We start from the raw sequence: 24,522 nt of genomic DNA, 5'->3' as shown, positions 1-24,522 counted from the left end.
GTAATAAATAACCTGTGCACCATCTAGAAGATCTGGAAAACATACACTGTTAGAGATGCACTGCTATAGAGCCCAATATGTACATATACAGTATGTCCAGGGCAGTGATAGGTTCTACTGCTGCTCCTCCAGGCTCCCGGACTTGCTCCAATAGTCTGGAATGGTGCCCACATCTAAAATAAATAAGTTCAGCTCAGGCAGGATGGCCTACTGACTCATCTAATGGCTTACTGTGATCACTGGTCCTCTATATGCTGGAATTAATACACACAATACACTTTGTATGACACTTATTAAAGCTGGTTAAGTACTAATTCTGCCCTCTTCATTGAGAGGCCACACTCGCTCTAAAATTAAGCCTTTGGAAACCCCCCTCTGGAAATCCTGCGTTTGCCACTGGGTGACAGAAGTAATGCAGTAGCAAAGTTCAATGTTGCTAAAACAATTAAATTAATCATTAAGGAAAATAGAAGAAAAAATTTCCTTTAACTGCATGGTAACATATCAGGACATATCCTATTTCTTACATAAAATAACAACATTAAAACATATTTGCCTACTCTCCCAGACTGCCTTGGAGACTCCCAAATTTTGGGACTCCCAGAAAAGCAAAGCGCCCTGCCTGCCGCATCCCATCCACTTCTCTAGGGATTTACCATAACAGGCTCTGTAATGACTATTTGCATCCAGTCTTGTAATCGTTGCAAGTATGTAATCATATTGTTATTCATCTACCTGATAACCAAGGAAGAAATATATTTATATTAAGAACACTTTTTCATTCTCTCCTTTTCTCTTTGCCAGCTTGTAAGGACAATGAAGAAATCTCTTCTGTTAAGTTTGTCCCTGTTCATGTCATATCAATTAACAGGTGGGTGATCTCCAAAGTAAATTTTCCATTACATAATAAGGATATAGAATCCTGAATTTTCTGTAATATTTTAGTGTTATCATTATTATTATTATTAACATCATAAATAGTGATGTATATCAATATGTATCTTTATTAATTAGGTTATTTTTCTATTAAATATACAATAAGGCATTTAAAACATACAGGTCGGTTTGCATACACTGCAAAAACATCTGGTGGTAAATTTACCAAGCGGCTTTGAGTTTTTGAAACCCTGCACATCGTCGGGAAATTGAAGCACAAAACCACTACCACTCTTCAGCGGTTTTGATGGGGTTTTCTAAATCACGTGCATCCGTTTTACATTCGTTTTGTAAGGGGTTTTATAACGGGATTTTGACCAAACCCACATAAAACCGATATTAAAATGATGTATAACCGACACATCTATGTGGCCAATCAGCAGGAGAGGAATCAGAATACACTTGTAATGAAGGCAATTATTATGTATTGAAAAAGGAGTCAATAACTGTTAAGGTACGTATCCACTACGCGACCTTACTGAGCGATTTCGACATCGTAATTGTGCAAATCGCTCAGTAATTGGCTGCAAATTGGGCATTTGAATGTCAAATGCGTGCCCGCTGGTCGTTTTTGACATCTATCATCGCCCGTACATGCTGGTCAATCTACCGATCACGTCAGGTCCAGCATGTACGGGGATGATGGATGTGCCTACACTGAATGACTGAACGCTCAGTGTAGGTACACCACAGACTGTGAAACGACAGCACGATTACTATCTTGTAATCGTGCTCTCGTTTCTCCGTCTATTAGTGGATACGCACCTTTACATTGATAACTCTCTCATGAGGTAAATATTTTGGAAAAATTGTTTAACTTTATGAAGGGTGCAATATTATTTATTGATATAAAGGATATTAAAAGTAAATATTAATTCATTGTTAATTGGTATTTAAAAATTTATTTTAATGATGGAGGAATCATTTATTATTTTATGGCTATAAAATTGGGATCCACATCATAAGATAATTAATACCACCCAAACATTAAAAAACATTTTTAAACACCACTTAATACTTAATATTACCTCATATCATTAATGAATAATATTGCATTCTTAATAGCATTAAACAATCATTTTTCACAAATACATAAATAAAATCATATTTCCCTCATAAGATAATTATCAATGTATCAGTTACCGACTCATTGTTCAATACATAATTGACTAAAATGATTGACTTACTTTCTGTTAAATCCCCCATTTGTTGGGGCAAAACGCATCAGAGCAAACCCCCCCCCCCCCCCCCCCCCCCAAGTTTGTGGATATCCTTGATTAGGACATTACCTGTCTATTCAGTGACTTTGGATGCAGTGCCGGTTATTTGCAGGACTTTGTTTCTGCCGCCCGCTGAGTATTATCTACAGTCCGCTGTAAGCCGCTCTTGTCCTGCCTGCTAATTACCCAAGGACAGCTGCGGACTGATCTTTGGAGATATCCGCTTAAGAGAGAGGTCCCATTTACAAAGACTGGGTCATTATCTGGATTAGCCCCAGAACAGTGCATCGGTATATAATTTAATATATTGCTATACAATGGTGTATACAGATTTGGAGCAGATTACTTAATATGGCATAAACTGACAGTGGGCCTGATTCAGCGTGGATCGCAGTTGCTAATACGTACGCAATCAGCCGATTGTTGCATACTGCGTATGCTAAGTATTATGGATGTGCGTGTGGTAAAGTGGGCGTCCTAATGTGGTGCTGAGTTTGCGTCGCGATCGCAGTGGTTTGGCTTGCTATGGCAGTTGAACTGAGTGCGTACACAGTATTGCGTTACATAGTGAATCAGGCCCAGTATGCGGACATGAACTAAGCCGTGTTAACGTCGGTATATGGTATTATTAAAGACATAAAAATTCTGCTTATTACTATTGTAGCACTCATCAATATCATCAATTAACAGTAAACTGGATCCAATTTTGTAGAAAGTTTTTTTATTTCTATGAACGTATGTATTGTGTAAATCTATTGTGTTAATTGTCATTAGATTTTTATTTAATTAAATTTATTTTTCTGGTTATATGCATAGCTGAGTCCTGACTGATATTAATGTCTGCAATTCCACAATTGACTCAACGAGATTAAATAAGCGTGGAGTTCTATTTAATTCTTCTGTGTAAATACATAATAATTGCCTTCATTATAAGTGTATGGTGATTCCTCGCCTTCTGATTGGCCAGATAGCTCAAACATGCTTTTGAAGTTACTGTATCTCGCCTGTCACAACCACTTCATTTTATTTGTGTGGGTTTGTCTGTGTTTTTTCATTGATTTTTAAAGCTGATATTTGTACTGTTAACAACATTGATGTTCAACCAATGTTCTACTCTAGCGTGTGGTTTTCTGTTGGTTTCTCATCGATTTGGGCTTTAGTAAATCAGCAGATTGCAAAACTGACTGAAAACCCAAAACTGAAGTTTAGTAAATAATAAAGAAAGCCGCGCTGCTGTGTCTTGTTAAGACAATACAGTCCACAATGTATATAGCACAAAAGGAGAAGGAAGAAAGCGAGGGCTTTTTGCTGGGGCACTCTTAAGTATGAATTTATATTAGATTCATATAAAATAATTTTTATTAGTACTTTAAAGTGAATTAGAGGGAAGTATAAATGCCCGGGCATTTATACTTCCCTGACTGTACAACTGAACCTACAGCCATACCATACTAAATATGCCCAATCTCGTCTGATCTTGGAAGCTATACAGTATTGGGCTTGGTTAGTACTGGGATGGGAGACCACCTGGAAATACCAGGTACTGTAGATTATTAATACAGGAAGTTGATTGGGACTAATGGTACACAACTGTCACGACCAGGGTTTCTCGGCATGGTGGTCGACAGGTCATACCTGTGAGGTCGCTGTGGCGGGAGGCATCTGGCGGTGGCGCTGGTGTTTGGCGTGGGGCATTGGCTGTGCGTGGTTCTGTGCAGGCACATTGTCACTCTGGGCTGGTGAGGCCTGGCGGTGCTTCCATTGCGCTCGGCATGGGCGCTGCCATTTTGCCTCCGGCCATGTGATTCAGTTGTCCAATCCTGGTGGGTCACGTGCTCTCTTCGGCCAGTCACGGTGCGGCACTTGGTATTTATGGAGGTCCAGAGCTTCCCTTCATTGCCAGTGCAACGTGTTTCTCAGCAACAGCTGAGAGAGAGTTCCTGAGCTCGTTACCTGCCTCCTTGGAAACGCTACCTATCCTGCTTACCTTACCTGCTCCAACCCTCCATTTACCTTCCTCCTGCCTGAGTACCTGAGTCCGCTGTCACCCTGCACCTTGCCTCCACTTACACTCTGCTGGATTATATCTCCTCTGCCTGCATATCATTTCAGCTCACCATACCTGCATACTGGACTGTTTCCTGCCTGTCACTATCTGGACATTCTCCCATTTGCTTCACTACAGTTCCCAAGTGCCTTTTTACTTTTGCCATATTCATGTCTACTAAACCACTCAAACAGTTCCACATTTTTATTTAAATCTGCTTCTGTGTCTGCTCCTATCACCACCACGGGTCCACAACCAAACCAGAACCTCACAACAACATCGCAGTAGTTAATTAAGTTGTTAAGGGTTACCAGGGTAATTATCTTCACGCTTAATCAATATAATATTTGAAAATAAGTGTGTTAATATAGATCTCTTACCCTATTTTGCAAAAAACTTTTCGCCACAGAGTGTACACTCGATACTTTTAGGTAAATTATACACTATATTGAGTGATATTTGTTTTTTGAAAAAATATAAAAAAAATGTGTAGCATGGATGCCCTCTAACTTTTAAAGTACTAATAAAAGTTATATTTTATATGAATGTAATATAAATTCATACTTAAGAGTGCCCCAGCAACAAGCCCTCGTTTTCTTCCTTCTCCTTTTGTGCTATATACTATAATTGGGCATTGGGAGCACCACCAACAATCAAATATAATTAACAATATATGACATGCTATGAATGTATGAGAAAGAAAGAAAATGACTCCGCACAGGATATTTAAAGAAATATTGAGTAAACCAACATAGACAAAAAACATACTCCGATAAATTATGAGAAATTACTCAAGTTGGTGGTGCTCCCCAGAGCCAAAATGTATACATGTATATCCAAAAAGAGAGAAGGCGGCTCTTTTGTTGGGGCCCCAACAAAAGAGCCTTCTTCTCTCTTTTTGGATATATATGCTATGAATGTATTATAGTCATACTTGCCGACATTCAGCTCCCTCCTTCCAGGAGTAAACTGAATGCCTTCAAACAGTGGGGGGAGTGGCCGGGCTATAGGTCTGTGTTGGGGGCGGGCCAGGACGGAGCCACATGATCAGATCATCGTGGCCCCGCCCCCTCCTCACAATGCCGAAAATAAAGGCATTGAGAAGCAGGGGGCGGAGCTACGATGACGTGATTCAGCACGAATCACAACATTGGGCCCCCCGCTGCGGGGGTTTTTACTAGGTAGTCGGGGGGGCAGGTGGCAGCCCAGAAGCTTGCCTGCCTTTCTGAGGGGTCGGGAGCAGCACTCCCGATATTCAGGAGGCTCCCGACCAAATCGGGAGGGTAGGCAAGCCTGATTATAGTTGGTCTGTACATACAAATAGTTTACAGTAAAACGTTCTGTGCAGAATCTTTCCTTCACTGTTTAACAGTCCACAATGTATAATCTAAATCAGTTTTATTCATCATATATGTAAAAAGTTAAATATATAAACAAACCATATGCACACACATTATCACAGCAATGAAAAATAAAACTTTACATATAACATAAAAATAAAATTGTAGCAATTGTATATTGCAGAGGTTCCCAAACGCGGCCCTCAAGGCTCCCCACAGTTCAGGTTTATAAATCTCGATGGTTGAGCACAGGTGGTTAAATCAAATTGACTCAGGTACTAATTAAACCACCTGTGCTCAACCATGGATCTCTCTAAAACCTGAACGGTTTCGGAACCTCTGGCATATTGTATCTCTTCTAGCCACAAACAGTTTCTCAACCTCGGTCCTCAGGACCCCAAACAGTGCATGTTTTCCAGGTCTCCTCATAGAATCACAAGTGAAATCATTAGATCCACCTGTGGATCTTTTAAAATGTGTCGGTGAGTAATAAATACACCTGTGCAGCTGCTGGGTGACCTTTAAAACGTGAACTGTTTGGGGTCCTGATGAATGAGTTTGAGACCCACTGATTTAAAAGAAACTTGCAAAGTTCCACATGTATATACCAGCTAGTGTTATATATAAAAAAAAAAAAAGACAGTTTCTCCAGATCTTAACTCGTTAGTATCGTGCGGTACCATCCCTGACAGAGTTTCTGAAAACTCCAGCATTGTCATGTGAGTGTATAATGAATAAACCAACTTACAAGCCTCAAGATCTCATTCCAGCCACACTAATGCTGCATACACATGTAAAGATTTTTTGTCCAATTATCCAACTAGTTGATTGGTTGGAATGAAAATCTGTAAGGTATGAAAGTAAATCACAACCACCAACAGCCGAATGTACAAACTGTGGGGGAATGTATCACACCTTCTAAAGAGTGGAGAAGTTGCCCGTAGCAACCAATCAGCTCTTAACTAGCATTTATCATGCACATTCTATAAAATGATAGGTTTGATACATTTCTATTACCAATACTGTTGTTGCCAGTGATACGGAGATTAGAAAATTAATTACCAGAAAGGGGAGTAGGAAATTAAATACAAGGTGAGAACCAGGTATTTTTGTGAGTCATTCCTACCAGCTTGTATAGCCAACTCTTTGTCCCAGCTGTATAGTCATTACATTGCAGAGAGAACAAATTCACCTGCAACGCCCCAGTTAATATCTAAGCTGGTAATCTGTATGTTACATCACATGCCCGGTTTACCTCTTAGGCATCAACTTTTTATGTCCTTTTTACTTTTAAAAGTTTGGAACACATATTCACATACTCGTGAATGATATATCATGCTGAAAGGGAAATTCACCAAGGTCAGGCAGCTGTAAAACTCCATTAGCAGAGAGAATTCTTCTCATTCTTTGCCTTCTGCAAGCACTTTGTGTCACGGTCCTCAAGAAGATACACCAATCTGAGAATCGCCGCCTGTGACTTTTACCGGTTACCCCAGCATGTGTGGTTAACTAAACCTGGTAACTGCCACCAGCAGAAGAAGAATTTAATGCTAAAGCATAACATGAGCTTCTGCTCTCACCTGCATACACAATTATCAATACTTAGAAAAATAGATAACATGAGCCATATGAGGCCTTGGGTCATAAAAACACAGATCCAGAACTAGAATTAATGTTTAATTCAAGAATATCTTCAAAGCTTATGTACAAAAAGTTACAAAGAATATAATAATGTTAAAGAGAATCACACAGTTACTCACACTTTCCAGAAAATAAAATAAAATAAATTGGAGAACGAACCACTTAAATCACGTAGGATTAAATGGTTCTGGGATGAGGCCTTCCCAGTGACTAATTAAGGATCATCTGTATCCTTTGGGCCAGGGTTGAGGGTTGAGTCACATATTTATGTCTGCTTTTCCAGGCACCCCTTAACCACCCCACCCCCGGGTGATTTTAACTGTTTTCAGTTCAGAGTGGATTGTCTAGCAGGCTGAAGCTCAGGGTTTCCTAGCCACATGAGCAGGGGTTCTTTAATTATACATTCAGGTCTCTTTAAAGTTGGGAAGCAGGCTGAGGCCATAAGCATGCACAGTGACTAGGTAAAGAAATTCACACCTGCTGAGACAGAGTACCTTTCTGTTCCCAAACCGAAAACAGGGCTCTTAATGACTGTTTTATCAAGGGTCTGGCCAGCTGTCCTATAATTTCCACAGACATTTCTTTTATGCCCTATACCAGGACTCTTCAACCTTTAAGGCAGTGTGGGCCGCATTAAAAAATTTGACGAAGCCAAGGGTCACTAAGCTATACTGCAGTATTTAGACCTTATACAGTGCCCCCAGTAGTGGCCCCCCCTTATTCAGGCCCCCCGTAGTGATCCCTCTATGCATTGCCTCTTATACAGTGCCCCAAGTAGTGGTCCCCCCTATGCAGTGCCCCCAGTAGTAGTCCCCCCTATGCAGTGCCCCAGTAGTGGTCCCCCCTATGCAGTGCCCCCAGTAGTGGTCCCCCCTATGCAGTGCCCCCAGTAGTGCCCTGTATATAGTGCACCCAATAGTAGTACTCCCTCCCTATGCAGTGCCCCCAGTAGTTGTTCACCCTATGCAGTGCCCCCAGTAGTGCCCTTTGTATAGTACACCTAGTAGTAGTCCCCCCCATGCAGTGCCCCCAGTAGTGGTTTCCCGATGCAGTGTCCCCAGTAGCAGTCCCCCTAGTAGCCAATAGTGGGCCCCCCTGATGCACTGTCCCCAGTAGTCCCCCCCAGTAGTTCCCCAAGTAGTAGTCCGCTCCCCGATGCAGTGCCCCAGCAGTGCAGACAAAGACACATACGTAAAAAAAATAGAAAAATAAACACTTACCTGAATCCCGGCTCCGGATCCTGCTCTTGCTGCCGTCCGCTTCTCCGTCCACTCAGGGCGGCCTGCTCTGCAGTATGGGAGAGACGTCATGACGTCTCTTCCATCACCCACTGCGGGAGCCGGAAGATGGAGCTCATGAGTGAGCTCCAATCCGGCTCCTGCAGTGGGGGCAGCAGCCAGTGAGAGTCTGTCTGACTCTCATTGGCTGGCTGCTAAATCAAACACACTGCCAGCGGTGGTGGTGTGCTTGTTTCTGTGTGTAGTCCAGACTGCACTCACTGCGGTCTGCACTACAGTAACCATCGGCGGGCCACGGGGAACGGCTCCGTGGACCACCCGCGGGCCGTGGGTTGAAGACCCTTGTCCTATACATTGCGACAGGTTTATGGCTGACCCAGGAAGACAGCCCTTCCAATAACCTCACTTGCCCAGCTTCAAAGGCTTGTCATCTTTCCACACACAAAGAATGCTACATACCAATTACATGTTTTTACCAACCCAATATCATGTGCAGTTATGCCCATGCTGATGTGAAATGAGCTTTTCCGCTACACTTAGCCTGATTTCTCTTAGGTTTTGCGTGCTGGTGTTGTCCATTTGCAGTTAGTGGGGTATTTTTTGCCACTGGAGCTTTGTACAAATCAGATGGATTAGACAGGTTTACCGGGCATTGTAATATATACACATTATCTTCTAATTTATGGAGAGCGTTGTGTGTGTTACACAAATATGTTTTGCATGTGATAATATATGTTTTCATTGCAGCTGCAGCTCTAGAACTCTCACTCAACAACCACAACTATAATGACCTCTTAACCCTCAACATCAATGACACTAAGAACCTCCCCTGTAAAGTTACAAATAACACTGAAGCTGAGAGCTTAATATGGTACCGTGGGACCCAGCAGGTGGACATTAAACCTGAGAATAGCGTGAACACCAGCTATGTGTGCATCACAGCGGTGACAGCCGAAGACCATGGAGTGAGCTTTACCTGTTTATTAAAGAGTAACACCTCCGTCAAACTGTCCGTACAACTGAATGTCCCTTGTGAGTACAGCTCCTATACTTCTGCCTTGTCTGGTTCTGTAGCTGCCAAATATTAGAACATCTTTTGGCTTTTGAAGGTTGGACGTATATATTTTACATTTATCAAGAAACTCATCACTGGGTTAAATGCAAATAAATATAAATATGGGCCTGATTCAGAGATATAAGCTTATGCTGCACCTGGGAAAATACGCAAATGTGGCGGCCACCGGGATTTGCATTGAGACGCCCACCAGTGTACAAAGACGCAGCTACACTCACAGGTCAGTTGAACAATTCTATGGTCTCACACAATTGAAGTGGGAATGGAGACTGCGGAGCCAATTTCACTATGTACAGGATCGCAGTCGCATGCAGGGACACGCCCCGAAAATGGTTGTGACACCTGCGTTTGAGACACCGCCCCCCACCCCCATTGCCACAAACAAATGGTCTCTGCCTGTCAATTGCTTTGAGAATAAACCCTCACTGCGAGCAACAATGGAAATGAAACTTGGCACATGTGCAGTGCGACTCAGACACATGCAGGATTACCGATAATCGCTCAGCTGCATAATCATCAGCATTGCGTCCATCTCTGAATCAGACCCTATGTTTACTTTGCCCTATATAATTAGAGGCAAATAGAAATATGACTTTATAGGTTTGGAAATATTTACACACTTACTTATGTTTCCTTATAGCGTAGAGATATTTTACCAGTAAAATTCTTACCTACAGTAAACAAAATTGCTGTTCCATTACCCTTTACTCCAGTTGCCCTAAAGGCCCTTTACATATGAGGATAACAGCACATAACACAGTATAAGTGAGGCAGCCGACTACAATAATAACAATAAGAAAAGCACAACATACAGTATACTATACAGGTATAGTGGTAATAAGTAAGACTTGAAACACACAAAGGGGCAGGGGAATATCTATATTGGGTGCACGGTGTGGGGGGCACACGGGCCCCGCACCGCACACCCATATTATTTTAAACTCACCTGTCCGTGGTCCCGCGACTGGTGTCAGCTCTGCACCGAACACCGGAAAATGTCCGCCGTGACCATTTTCTGGTGTTCGTGCAAAAGTAGGCTCTGGGCACAGTCTAGTGCCCAGAGCCTACTGTTTCTGCGGTGGCCGGCCAGCCACATCAGTTAGCTGCTGGCCACCGGGGAGAGAGGAGGGGGCCCCACACAGGAAAGTGCACATGGGCCCCCTCCTCTCTTAAGACGCCCCTGCAAAGGGCCCTATACTTCAATACTAAAATAATGGTGTTAAGGACATTTTCCTTAATTACCGTTAATTTAGTATTCATTAACACACTTTACACAGGAGATATCCCTGATATCTCCTGGTTAAGTCCGTCTGTGTTCATTTCCACACTCCCCATGCATTAGTATGGGGATGTAGAATTTAACCTATAAATGAAATTTTGAAAATTATGTATTTTCGGTATTTGATGGTGTTACTATATGCCATTTTCAGGTGGCGTATAGCAGGTTATACTTGTAATATACTTTTTATACTTTCAGCGTGAGCAGGTCCTCCTCGGCTCCCTCCGACGCTCCCTGATCTAACCACCGGCTCCGGCTGCTGCTCTGTGTTCTCCCGGCAGAACACAGTAAAGTTTAAAAAAAAATAAAAAATAAACTTTTCAGTGGGAGGTCGGGATCCGCGGCTGCAGCCTGTGACAGGCAGACACAAAAAGAAAAAGTGCAAGTGCACAACTCCAACATTACTAATTATATATAATACATTTTGCAATAAAATTTAGAAATAAATAAATAGAGGTTTTAGCATAGTCATGGCCAAGGTTATGGGCCTACCCACTGCATCTAGGTAACCTCTTAAGGTAGGTCCCTAACATACCGGGGTTGAAATCCAGAGCGCAGGACAACCCCAAACCAGCTCAGCTGAGCCACCCCAGGGCATCACTCTAATGAGAAAAGGTGAAGTGTAGAAAAGTGTTAGATAGAAATGAGCAGCTACTGCTGCATATATTAGAAGTAAGGTGAAAAATAAAAATGTGAAAATAATACATATATAATAAACAAACAATAGAGGTGCTAAAAGTCCAAAAAAGGAAAAATGTGTTATAATGTGATACCCTGAAGCAGCTCAACCAAAGCAATCCAGGGGACCCACGCCCTAAAAATCAATCCATGTCTGCACTACAGTATATAAATTTGTAGGACTTACCTAAATTGTGCCTTTTACTAAAGAGCGGACAATTACCGCAGCTGTAATCAGTGCTGTGCATGCTCCGCTTTTGTGAAAGTAACAGAGAGGGAAAAGTATCTATTTTCTGAAAAGCTGTCATGGCAAAAATGACAGCTTTTCGGAATAGATACTTATGGAGAGAAGAATGATGAATTCCTGCGGTAATTAGGTAGAACTACATGCGAGTTCTAAACCTAATTACCTCCATAATTTTTTTAGTTATTATGAATAGCCCTAAAGTCATCATCAGTGCCACTCATTGAATCTTGTGACGCATCCATCCTTGCACGCTGCATGGTTCATGCGTCAGGAAAAGCAATTTGTTGAAATAGGAGGAAATACGGAACAAACATCAGATACCTAGATTACATGAAATACATAGATCTTTCCCGGGAAAGTCTGCTATTCGTTGGTCGTGAGGAAGAAATGGGGCTAAACGTCATGATTTGCTTCATTTAGTCCCTTCCCCTCCCTACGGACCCGCAAATTCCCCATTAAATCTCCCCATCCTGCCCGCTTCACTAGGAAGTGGGCAGGTTGCCTGAGATCTGCCTACACTCCCGGGGGTGTGGGGGGACTACACGAAAAATTGTGAGCCTCCTGCGAATTCCGGGAGTGTAGGCAAGTATATGACATACCAAATCTGACAAATGACATACAGATTGCAAGGTACCCAATGAATCAACAGTTCTATAGATTGTTAATCCTATCCATTACAGTACCAGGTGACACAGCCATCATGGGCACACTACATAGGTTACATTGGGTGGGATAAACAATAACTGAAGATGTGTTAGATAAAGTTCAAGGGATATATTCACAAAGCTGTGGCTTTTCAAAGCTTGTCAACGATTCTGGATGCTGGATTTAAAAGCTTTGGGGTAGATTCAGGATTGCACGTATATAATTAAGTGGGGATTTACAGCGCTCTTGGTCTTTCCTATGAATTGTCCCTAGCTGTGCCACCAATAGAGGTATCCCACCCTCTCTGAATAGTGATAAAATAAATTATAGTAGTGCCCTCTGGGACAATAATATACAAACAAATGTAGCTGAATGAAAGTGTCACTAAGTTGGAAATTAATTTGCACAGTGTCTCGTAAATAAATTCCAAAGTCCCAACTATAAAGCTGAGAAACTGTCAAACTGTAGGCAGGGTGTTCTTTAAAAAACGTTGTTAAATAACTGACTGGATAGTGTACGATGCTTGTCCCTGACCGGGATTAGGTATTACAAAATGCACTGATGTCTCTCATCTAAGGATTTCCTTGGATAGTCCCAGCGATTAAACTGTAGTAATATCTGTAGGGTGAGTGTTCTTACAGTATGCTTCAAGGTATTAGAAACGCCTTTACCTCCTCTCCACCTCAAATATAACACAGTAGCACAGTATCAGGGATCTTGGTAAACACTATCACGCAGGTAGGTAAGAATGAATCGTACTTACCCCATGTGCTGTGTTGCTCCTGCTGGTTCTCCTTGTCCCGGTGCTTGTGTGGATGTTTATGAGGGGATATGGCGGGTAGGAATTGCTGCTGCACACTGGCTTATGCTATAAACAACTACAGACTCCAGTCTGAATTTAACTGCTTTATTTGTAAGTGAATACAGACTCCAGTGAGTCTTATCAACTATAAAAGCATCCTATACATAGGAAACATAGGCTAAGAACATGCCCAATGACATAAATGTATAGGGAAGTCTCATAAAAAGTTCCTGTCAATAGGGGGCGTGTTCCAACGCGTTTCATCCGATTTTCGTGGACTTTTTCAAGGGTGCCCACCCTTCTGTTCAGTCTCCTTATATAGGTGGTGCATTAGTGACTGTGTCTGGGGCTTCTGTGTGTGCTGCGCGCACTTCCTGATTGCACGTGCGTCATAATCTATCAGCGCTGCTATGATGTCTAGCACTAGAGTGTGTATAGGAGTCCCCATATTCTAACTGCGCATGCGCGGTCTCCGGTGGCTATTTTGTTAGTGTGCCTGTCATGTCTACCAGCGCTGATGTGTTATCAGGCGCTAGAGTGTGCATAGGAGTCCCTAGATAATAGCCGCGCATGCGTGGTCTCCGGCGGCCATTTTGTCAGTGTGCCTGCCCTGTCTACCAGCGCTGATGTGTTATCAGGCACTAGAGTGTGCATAGGAGTCCCCTTATTAAAACCGCGCATGCGCGGTCTCCGGCGGCCATGTCTAGCAATGCATCCTGGTGTTGGTGGTTTTGCACTGCCACTAGAGTGTATGTCCAAATGTAAACAAGTTCGGGCAGCCATCTTGCCTGTGGATATTTACAATAACACAGCTGCACATTCATAAGGTGGCCATTTTAAAATAAATGTTCCTATTTCTCATTGCCATCTACCATTCCTATAGTATCCTGCTAATGTATTAATCCTTATTAGGCTTGTGCTAATGTTTATACAGGGACTACTTAATTATGATTGTTATACTACAATTAATGTGATGTTATTATGATCATCCTTTCTTGCTGATGGTAATACCCCTATTTAAAATAAGTAAATAAATACCTGCACTTTACTGTAGTTAGTGATTCCTTGATGGACCTATCGTCTTATGTCATAAAAAACTATAATTGTCCATTACAGAACTTGTTATATATTATTATACTTTCATTCAGCTACATCTGTTTGTATATTATTGTCCCAGAGCGCACTATTATAATTTATTTTATAATTTTTCAGGATTGCACGTAACTGCAATGCTGAACGCAGGTTCCTGATAATCGTCTCCATCACACAGGACCCGTTTTGCACAAATGCGCAGAATTTGTACTGCGTGTTTGGACACAGAGTGGCAGCAAACTGTCAGTGATTGACAGTCTGCTGCCATTTAGGGGTAGGGAGGAGACGGCGACTGCCTCAGTTTTCCAAAAAGGAGGCGTGTCGTCGCCGTTGGGGGGAAAAGAAGGGGCCAGTATCTCCGTCTGTACAGAGCCGGCCCTAACCAATTTGATGCCCTAGGCAAGATTTTGTCTGGTGTCCCTTAGCACCGCTGCTTGTTCTGCCTCTGACCCAGTACCCCTCTCACAGCAGAGTACCCATCACCCAGCAGCACAGATCACAGCAGTAGCCTGCAACACCCATCACTCTTTACCCATAGCAATCCTCATTCACAGAGCTGTAATTTTACTCTGCGTCAGCAAGAGCATTGGCACCCCCACACTCCATATTTTAAATAGGGACAGTGCACGCCCCCAAAAAAGGGCGTGGCCACACAATAGTACTCCCACCTTATTCACATTACATCACCGGCTAGTGTCCCTTATTCACATTATGTCACACAGTAGTGTCACTTATTCACATTACACACCACGTAGTGACCCTTATTCATGTTACACCACACAGTAGTACCCCTTTACCTTATTCACATTACGCCTCACAGTAGTGCCCCTTATTCACGTTACATCGCACCATATTGCTCCTTATTCACATTACATTAAACAGTAGTGTAATGCCCTTTATACACGTTACGCCACACAGTAGTGCACCTTGTACACATAATGCCAAACAGTAGTAGCATCCCTTATACACATAATTCCACACAGTAAATTCCCTTACACATTATGCCACACATTAGTAATGCCCCTATATATATACAATGTCACACAGTAATCATAATGCCCCACATTATGCCACACATTATTACAAGCCAACCTCATACTTGCCGACAATCAGCTCCAGCCTTCCGTGAGGGAGCTGATTGTCGGCTAACAAGGGTGGGCGGGGCGGCCATTGGGGGTGGAGCCGGTTATTGGCATCATATTGGGGACGAAGCTGGGGTGGGCCGCACGATCACGTCATCATGGCTCCACCCCCTCTTCACAATGCCGTTATTTTCGGCATTGCGAAGCAGGGGGCGGGGCCACGATGATGCGACTCAGGGCGAGTCATGTCACCGGCCCCCCCGCTGCGGGGGTTTCTAGTTTTTTCAGGGGGGAGGTCGGGAGGGTCGCAGGCTTCCAGGAAGCTTGCCTGAATTTCCAGGGGGCTGGGAGCCTCACGATTTTTGGCAAGCCTGCCCAACCTCCCCGCACCTCCTGGTCTCACCCGGCCAATAAATCTGTGACCTTGTCACCTCAGCCTGCCTGGACTCTGCAGATATTGAAGCTGCCATGCTTGCGCTCCTCACTCTATGCTCAGCTCTGCACTGTGTGTCTCCCTGCAGACAGGCTCAGCTTGCTGGACTCTGGAAAAGTCAATTAGAGGAGGAACTGCTGTGGCTGGGCATGCGCAGCAGCCCTCCTCCAACGGCCATTTTTGTTACTGCCTGCTGCCCCCACTGTTACTGCTCTACACTCCTGCTGCTGCCGACTGTATGAGCTACCGCCCGATCGGAGCTGAGAGCTCTGATTGCAGTAGGGTAGCCAGAGCAGAGCCACCGGCTCCGTCTGCCCATCCTGGTCACGCTGCTGTCCAGTTGAGCCGGCCCTAGGTTTGGAAAGCATGTCCTTAGGCATTCCAAATGCCCAAGGCGTTTGCCTAGTTTGCTAGTTTGCCTATGCCTAGGGCCGTCTCTGCGTCTGTAGATGGAGATTTTCTGTCCCCATGGTCACTCAGCTGGCCAAGGATCATGCAGATGATCCAATGCTGCGACTGTGGATGCAGCTCGGATCATTAATTCATGCAGGAGGTGTGTTGCCTCCTGTTGCATTAACACAATAGCAAGGACGGAATTGTAAAGCTGTGCAATTCCATCTAGTGCTGAATCACCCCCTTTCATTGCCCTTTGAAATCCAGATGCCAGAACTGCAGACAAGTGGAGGCTTTGAAATCCCACCGCTGAGTAAACATACCTGTAGGAGTCTACGTCAAAACCTATGCTTCAATTTCGTCTGAATAATTGTATTCCTCCTATTTGACAGTATTTACATAAATTAGATTAGGTATGTTATTTTTGTTAAAAAAAAAGCAACAACGGCTGTTTGGAAATTAGATACTTGATCCAAATAATATTAAATATAATTGGTCATTAGTATTTTAATTAAAAATAATTTTGCAAAAAGAGGGTCATGGCGACCCACTGTAAATGGGAATGATACACGTTTTGAGTCGCAATAATAATTAAAAAAATTTTGCCCTGCTTATACTAACACAAACATTAGTAGAATACCCTTTTCATACCAAGCTTTTGCCGGATAAACTCAGTGTCTTGATTTGGTGTGAAATGGTCAACCTGGGTTATGTGCTTCAGGTCCGCGACCCTGGTCATTAACAGAGTTATTCCCGAGACTGACCCTGGATAGGCTGCAGTGTGAAAGGGGTGACCCAGATTATTTGGCTCCGCATATTTAAGGATATTCTGCAGACTTGGAAAGCGTAAAGCTTTCGTAGCTTGCCCGCGAGAACAAATGCCATGGAGTCCGGCTCCTTCCTATGGGAAGGAGTTCCGGGTATGTGAAGAGGGATCAGAGTGGATCTCCCTGCCATCCTCACTGCCTCCCCAGCGGCTTTGCGTATGCGTGACCTCAGGTCACATATGCATAGGAGCCAGCGACGGGGACAGGAAAGTAACGTTGCAACTTCTGTGTTACTAATTGCTGGGACATCTGCTTTTCGGTGCAGCTCTCCCCGCACCGGAGCCATGATGAACTGCTCTGATGATAAGTATCCCCAGCAACACCGTGGATACTTAAGTATGCGGCCCCTGATGACGAATAGACCCCTCCAGGGGCTTATCTATAATGGGTGCAGGGTGTGCGGGGCACACGGGCCCCTGGATCCAGGGGGGCCCCGCACCCATAGTATTACTTACCTCTCCAGAGTCCCACATCGGCGCTGGAGTCCGGCACTGTAAAAACGACTGGAAAATGGCCACCGCAGCCATTTTCCTGTCATTTGCGCATGTGCAGTACAGGGAAAATGGCCATCGTGGCCATTTTCCCGGTGACCTGCACATGCTCTATAGACTCTGGGCACACTCTAGTGCCCAGAGTCTATAAACGGCGCTGGACGCGCACAGCTCAGTGCGCTGCTGGCCACCGGACAGAGAGGAGGGGGCCAGTGTCGGAAACTGCACACGGGCCTCCTCCTCTCTAGAAACGCCCCTGGACCCCTCACATTCTAATATTTCTAAAACCAGGTACATGTCATTATAGGCACCTGCCTGATAGTTAAAGATTTTTATAAGACCTTTTTGATCATGGATACATTTACCACACATTGTTAGTAGCTGCCAAATATAGTATTTTGCACAGATTATAAAAATAGGATTATCACACTGTTAAATGATAACTCTTGAAATTTGTAATAGAACTTCCTCATTCGGTAAAGGCTTTAGAAAGTGATGAAAATGTACTGCTTAAAAATTATATCATTTATAGTACATTATCACGAGAAGAACCATCTGGGCATCATAGGCTATGTGGGTATGAAAGTGTTAATCATCACATATATATCAACCTACCTAGTCTGTCTAAAAAAGACTAAATTCTCCCAAAAATATATTTCACTCTGCCCATTAACCTCCAATTACTGCTACTACAAGGACTTAGGGGCCTATTCATTAAACGTAAAAATTCAGTGGAGATAATTAGCTTTAGAACTCTCATGGAGTTCTACCTAATTATAGGTGGAATTCATCATTCCACCTCTCCATAAGTATCTATTCCGAAAAGCTGTCATTTTTGCGATGACAGCTTTTCGGGAAATAGATACTTTTCCCTCTCTACACTACCTCATCGCGTCTGGAAACAGTGCTGCGCATGCGCTGTTACATCTGTAAAACCAGCGCATGCGCAGCACTGCCTACAGATGCGGTAAATTTCGTACCCCCCCCGACCAGAGCGCCGGAGGGACTCGTTGGGGGACCCGCACACACTGATACAGGTTAGTGGATTCTGCTATTCGCCAGCTCAATTGATAATTTTCGGAATTTGATGAATACCATCATTTCCACATCCCCATACTAATGTATGGGGAGTGTGAAAATTAACGCAGGGGGACTTAGCAAGGAGATATCTGTGATATCTCCTGTGTTAAGTGTGTTCATGAATACCAAAATAACGTTATTTAAGGAAAATGTCCTTAAAAACGTTATTTTAGTGTTGATGAATAGGCCCCTAAGGAGCCTATTTATCATTACATAATTATCACTAGTGATAATTATTTTCTAAACTTGCTGCAAGTTTAAAAAATCTTTGTAGACATTCACCATGCCTCCCTAACAAAAGTATCACTTCCAAAAAGCTGCTTTTTTTGCGAGTCAGCTTTTCGGAAAGTGATACTTTCCCCCTTACCACCGAGGTATCCGTAAGGATTCCCACACTGTGTGTCTCTCCTCCCCTCCTTCCCCCAACACCAGTGTTTATCCCGGCCCCCCATGCCCCTGCAGCCACTGGTGTCGGTCCCAGCGCCCTCCCACCACAACTGTTGGTGTGTTTAACTCCCCCCCTCGCCCACCACCAGTGTCTGTCCCGGCACCTCCCCCCCCTCCGGTGCCTCTGGTGTCTGTCCCGGCCTCTTTTCTCTCCACTGCCGCAGGTGGAGAGAAAGTGTGGTTCAGTTGAAGTCAGGGAGTAACTGACTTATCTGAAAATGCAAGCACAACCTAATTTTTTCAGAGACACTGTAAATAAAACAATTCCCTGAATAAATATAAAGTTACAAAAAACAAGCTGGAAATTTGAATTATTTAAGAACACAAAGACAGAACATTATAAAATGTGATTGCTAGATAGATATTTTATATGACAGTCACAATGCTGATTATAAAAACTGTGATAACAAATTTACATACATGAATGTATATACAAACTAGTTTCTTTAAAACAGAAATAAAACACGAAAATGGTACCACCACACATGTATTCAGGCCGGGTTTTTTTTTTTACCAGGCCGCTCGCTAAGCTGTGGATGACCACCCACAGCTTTTGCGAGCGGCCTGGAGCCCGTCGCCATTATTGCAACCATCGGGCTTGCTAGGAGACCCTGTGGTAGCTCTCGCAAGCCTGAGTGGACTCCCTGCTCTAATAGAGCAGGAAGTCCACTACTGACATCACTCGTGATGTCAGTAGGGCCGCCCACAAACACCAGGCATTCCTAAAACAAAACAGTGCGAGCTGTCAATCAACATCGACAGCCGCCCCGTCTTGTAGAGAGACCCATAGCGACAAAGCTGCCGTTGCTGGACGGGTCTCACGCATGCGCATTCCGGAGGCGGCGCATGCGCAGAGGGGGACCATCGATCCGCTTGCAAACGGGTCTGAATCAGCCCCTCTGTCCACAAAGACTGTTCGCTGAAGTGACAGTACTGAGGGCCTGATTCAGAGATGGATGTAATGTTGATGTTGCACACAGTGGAACAATTTTTTTGCCACTGTACATGTGTGAAAGCCATGCTGCGCACGTGTGGCGATGGATTAGCGACGGCAGTTGCAGAGTGGATTTCTTCGCAAAGTGAGTGACAGGTATTCAGTGTTTGGGGGTGGTAATGAGCTGGTTAGAACAAACAAAAGCATGTTGTGTACAGATGTTGAAGGTACAACTTGGGGTCTTTAGGTTAAAATAAATAAAATTTCTCTCAAATTTTGATTCTTGTGCTAAGCATGCTGATTGGCCCCTTTTGGTTCAACACCCACAAGAGGATCCACTGGAGACCTCAAAAACCAGTTCAAGTCTGGTGAAATGTACTTTTCAACTGCCAGCTCTCATAAGCAAACATTTGTTAGGGTACATTTAACTACAACCGATTTAGGCTATTTTAAGTGTGAAGCAAGCAGAAAATATTACAGTTCAATATATTTTTCTTTTCTTTTATAGTTAATCCTAATCTAACTGGAGATGAACAAAACACTGTGGAAGTTGGTAAAGATGTTCAATTAACCTGTGGATTCAAGGCCAACCCAGCAGCTGCAATGTATTGGAAACGAAATGGCAATGTATTCACGCTGCCCTCACGCTACTCAGTATACATGACCACTGACAGTCTGCAGCTCTCTATCACCAAGGCAGAGAAGTCAGACACAGCTAATTATACTTGTGTAGCATTAACTTCCGACATGAATGAAACCAAAGTGTTTGAGCTGATTGTTGAAGGTAAGACTAAAGGCATCGCAGCATCCAAGACTTATGGTGCATACACACAGTACGACAAGGGGGACGATTATATAACGATAATGATCGTTATCGAACATCCAACACATGCTGCAAGCCCCTTACAACTATAATGACATGTGATTAACGATCGCGGGTCCCTATAGTAAACAGGCTAACCTGGTCGATATCGACCCGGTATGCCTGCTTGCACGGACTACCGACAATGGTCAATAACAACCATATGTGGCCACACATCGACCATCGTTTGGTCGTTTGCAGGGGCCAGAAGCTGTCATATTTAAACAATAACGATAGTTATCGTACAAATCTGACAGCCTATCTGACTGTGTACGCACCATTAGACAATGTACCTTACTCCATCCTCTGGTGTCTTCCCTTTACTTATTAGCCAGACCATAATTAATTTGGCAAGGAATGTGTGCATACTAGGTATAAAAGACATAAAAATAGCTCATGAGGTCCCATTGGTCCTTTGCACTAAGTTAAGCACTTGTCATTTCCTGAGCTCACTTAATAAAACTAATGTGGTCTAACAATGTGGGAGTTATTTGGGATTCGATAAACATGCACAGTGTATGAATTTGTATCTATTACGGTTATGATCCATCTGAGGATATGCTCTGGTTTTGTTTGTTTTTTTAGTTTACGAAATGTACATCTGCAAAAGTAAAAATGTTACCTCCAAATCCTGCTTACTTATTATACATTGACCAGCTTCCGACAGGGCCACCAAAAGAAATCCACTTCTACCCTCATTCTAGTGATAGCAATAAGAAGCCCACTCTTGTGGTTACTATTCAATATTGAGCCAATGCGTGTCAATAGCAATCAAAGTAAGGTACAACGCAGAGATCAATCTGGCGACTAGTGTATAAAGCAGACTGCAATCTGGTGGAAAATGTACAGACTCCCAGTCGCAGACGCCAAATCTTATGTCTAGTGTAAAATGTAAATAATATTATGGCTGGGGGGTGTAGTTTGGAAGCCGACGGTCTAAATGCCGACCGCCGGCTTCCAGACTTTCTAATTTGTCGTGGTATTAATGCCTGGCGTCGAAAACTCGACGCCTGTCATTAACCAGACGCCGGAAGACCGACGCCCGGCATACCGAACGAAGGTAAGCCGGGCGCCGGCTGCCGCAGGGGGAGTTAGGTTTATGGCTCCCGGGGGGACTTAGGGCTAGACACCCCCCGGGAGGGTTAGGTTTAGGCAGCAGGGAAGGGGGGGTTAGGTTTAGGCACTTAGAGGGGGGATTAGGGTTAGGCAATAGGGGGGAGGTTAGGGTTAGGCACCCCTAAGGGAGGGTTAGGGTTAGGGGGTAGAATTAGGATAGCGATACTTACCTTAGGGACAATCAGGATTTTCACCCCTGCCGGGCTGCCGCTGTCGGGATTTGAACCGCCGGCCATGCGGTAATACCTACTACACCCGATGGCTGGTACAAAGCAGATATCCAATATAGGCCCGTATTCAATTTGAAGCGTTAAGTCTGGATCCGCGTTAAGTTACCGCCAATGACGTCATTATCGCCTGTTTTGGTTTTACCCCGTACTCATTTTGAAAGACTTTCCGCCTAGGCAGAAAGTCAATGCAATGTAATAGGCGGTAAAGTATCGCCTATGAATGGCAGGCGGAGAAAAGTGCAGAATTGGGGTTTTGGGGTGCAACACTGCGGGAACCCCCGTGCAGCCTTCAGACAGTCCCACAAAAGTAATCTGTGTCAAAAAAATATAAAAATAAAAAATGAAGGGCACCCCAAAAATTTACTTTGAAAAAGGGGGCGAAAAAAAATGTTGGGGTACAAAGTTAAACACTAGCAAACTTGACTCTGGGGGTGGGTCCCCAAGTATGCCCCAGGTGTTTTTTTGATTGCAGGTGTTTGCAGCAGGTGGATTTTTCACAATTTTTTCAACTTCACTTTTTCAACTTTAAATATGCTGACCCCCATTTTCAAGTACCCCAAATTTGCTGGGATAACTTATTTTCTGGAAAAAATACTCCTAAATCAGGTATACTTCTGCATCAGGTATAGAAAAACGCTATTTAGCAGCTATTGAGCCCATTTAAAAGCACCAAATACCTTCAGCGAGCCAAATCGGGGGGTACCATAGTGAACCCCCATGTCAGAGCATCATTTGGGGAGTGACAGGCTGATTTCCCCAAAAATGACAGTACTTTCTGCTTGTTACAGTATCGCCAGGTGCTGTTTACACGTACTTTGGATTTGAATCCGGGGTAAAGCCTGGACGGCCGTGATACTTTAACGCCTACAAAACAGGTGAAGTCGGCGTTAAGTCCGGGCCACGTTAACTTATAAACAGACTTTCAATCTAATGGCTGGTATAAAAATCAGATATGTTTGCTAGCTAGTATAAATTAAGATATTGTATTTTACTAATCAGGTTTTAAATATGGTGGCTAGTATATAAAACAGAACTCTAGGGGTAAATTTACTAAAGGTCATTTTTAATCGATTAAAAATCTATCTAAATCGATTACTGTTGTGTGTTAGGGGCTAAATCACACATTTGTTAACAGTCAATTTCTATATATTTATTTTTAAGTGTTCATCACGAGGGAGATTTAATAAAGCTTTGAGAGAAATAAAATTGTGAGAGATAAATTACCAACCAATCAATTCCTGTCATTTTTCAAACACAGCCTGTAATGTGACAGTTATGAGCTGATTGGTTGGTACTTTATCTCTCTCCATGGCTTAGTACATAGACCCCTGTGTGTCAATAGGAGCGCTATGAACACCAGCGCTTTCATAGCTGGAAAAGTACTAGTGCTCAGAATCCTCATATGACAACACCCAAAGGGTAAATTGATTTAGGGCTTTATTATTATTTTCTTATCATTATTATTAAACCCAGAGAGAGGCCATTTTGGGGGCATTCCTGGGTGCAACAGGGGGATGGCTAGACAGATGCAGGCGTTTTGCGACCAATAACTGCGTCCAAAGACTAGCATGCCAAGTCTTACCAAATCAGAACACAGACATAATTGGTTTGACTTATAGAACTGGTGATTGCACAATTAGTTCCTTTTAAGGGAAGACTAGAGACGCTAGGCCAGCCCTCTGACGACGTCCATGTGACGAAACACACAGGGGCGTGGCCTAGCACGGTTGTGGTGTGATACAGGATCATTTTGCTTTGTATGCCTTATATGCCTGTGCATGCTATATTCAAGCTGCTGAAACTTGCGGTGGTCTGACCGCCACCATTGGTAGGTGAACTGTTTTTAAACTCTGGTTGCATACTAATTGGTTCATGCCCTAGGTGGCGCACCCTAGGTCTTTTTCAATTTTAGAAAATCTCTCTCACTCTCTACATTATATATGAAGCTGTGGGAGGGGTGTATCAATGTGCTGTGGGTAGGGGGACACAGACAAGAGCTGGGGCTGTGATCTGGGAGGGAGGAGGAGACTCCACTGCTGAGCATGGTGCGACTGGGAATATGGGAGGGAGGGGATTTGATTGTGGCTATGGGTGTGCACATGAGTCCAGTACACAGCAGCTGCAGTGGCCGGCAGCCCCTTTCAGAGGCAAACACAGGATTATTTTGGGGGGTTCCACATACACACAGAGGCCCTGATTCAGAGCCGGACACTCTGACAGAGTGCTCGCTCTGAATCAGGGCCATCCTTCTTCATTTTTAGAGCGGCCTCCTGGCCGCTCGTATAGCTGTGGGTGATCATCGCGAGCATCGGGCTTGCGACGAGATCCTTGTGGTAGGGTCTCGTTGCCGCAAGCCCTGGAGTGCTTTTGGCTCTATCAGAGCCGAA

At 43.7% G+C, this 24,522-nt stretch overlaps 1 protein-coding gene and 1 pseudogene across 3 annotated transcripts in view; both read left to right on the top strand.

Moving 5' to 3' along the window:
- TMIGD1 (transmembrane and immunoglobulin domain containing 1) overlaps positions 1–24,522 on the top strand; it is a 136,001-nt gene that overhangs the window by 86,755 nt on the left and 24,724 nt on the right. For 2 of the 3 annotated variants that reach the window (XM_088477803.1, XM_088477804.1), the window contains exons 2-4: positions 805–871; positions 9,170–9,454; positions 20,436–20,711. In XM_088477803.1, coding sequence (XP_088333929.1) covers positions 817–871; positions 9,170–9,454; positions 20,436–20,711 — 616 coding nt within the window. In that variant the 5' untranslated portion in view covers positions 805–816. The remainder of the gene's footprint in view (positions 1–804; positions 872–9,169; positions 9,455–20,435; positions 20,712–24,522) is intronic. The other variant, XM_088477805.1, reaches the window with a different exon arrangement.
- LOC148518055 (5S ribosomal RNA) lies at positions 3,590–3,708 on the top strand (annotated as a pseudogene).

The sequence above is a fragment of the Taudactylus pleione genome, unplaced genomic scaffold (assembly GCF_031769625.1).
Source record: "Taudactylus pleione unplaced genomic scaffold, aTauple2 ptg000203l, whole genome shotgun sequence".
Classification (NCBI taxonomy): domain Eukaryota; kingdom Metazoa; phylum Chordata; class Amphibia; order Anura; family Myobatrachidae; genus Taudactylus; species Taudactylus pleione.
The sequence above is the reverse complement of the archived record's forward strand: the minus strand, read 5'-3'. Positions and strand labels throughout refer to the sequence as shown.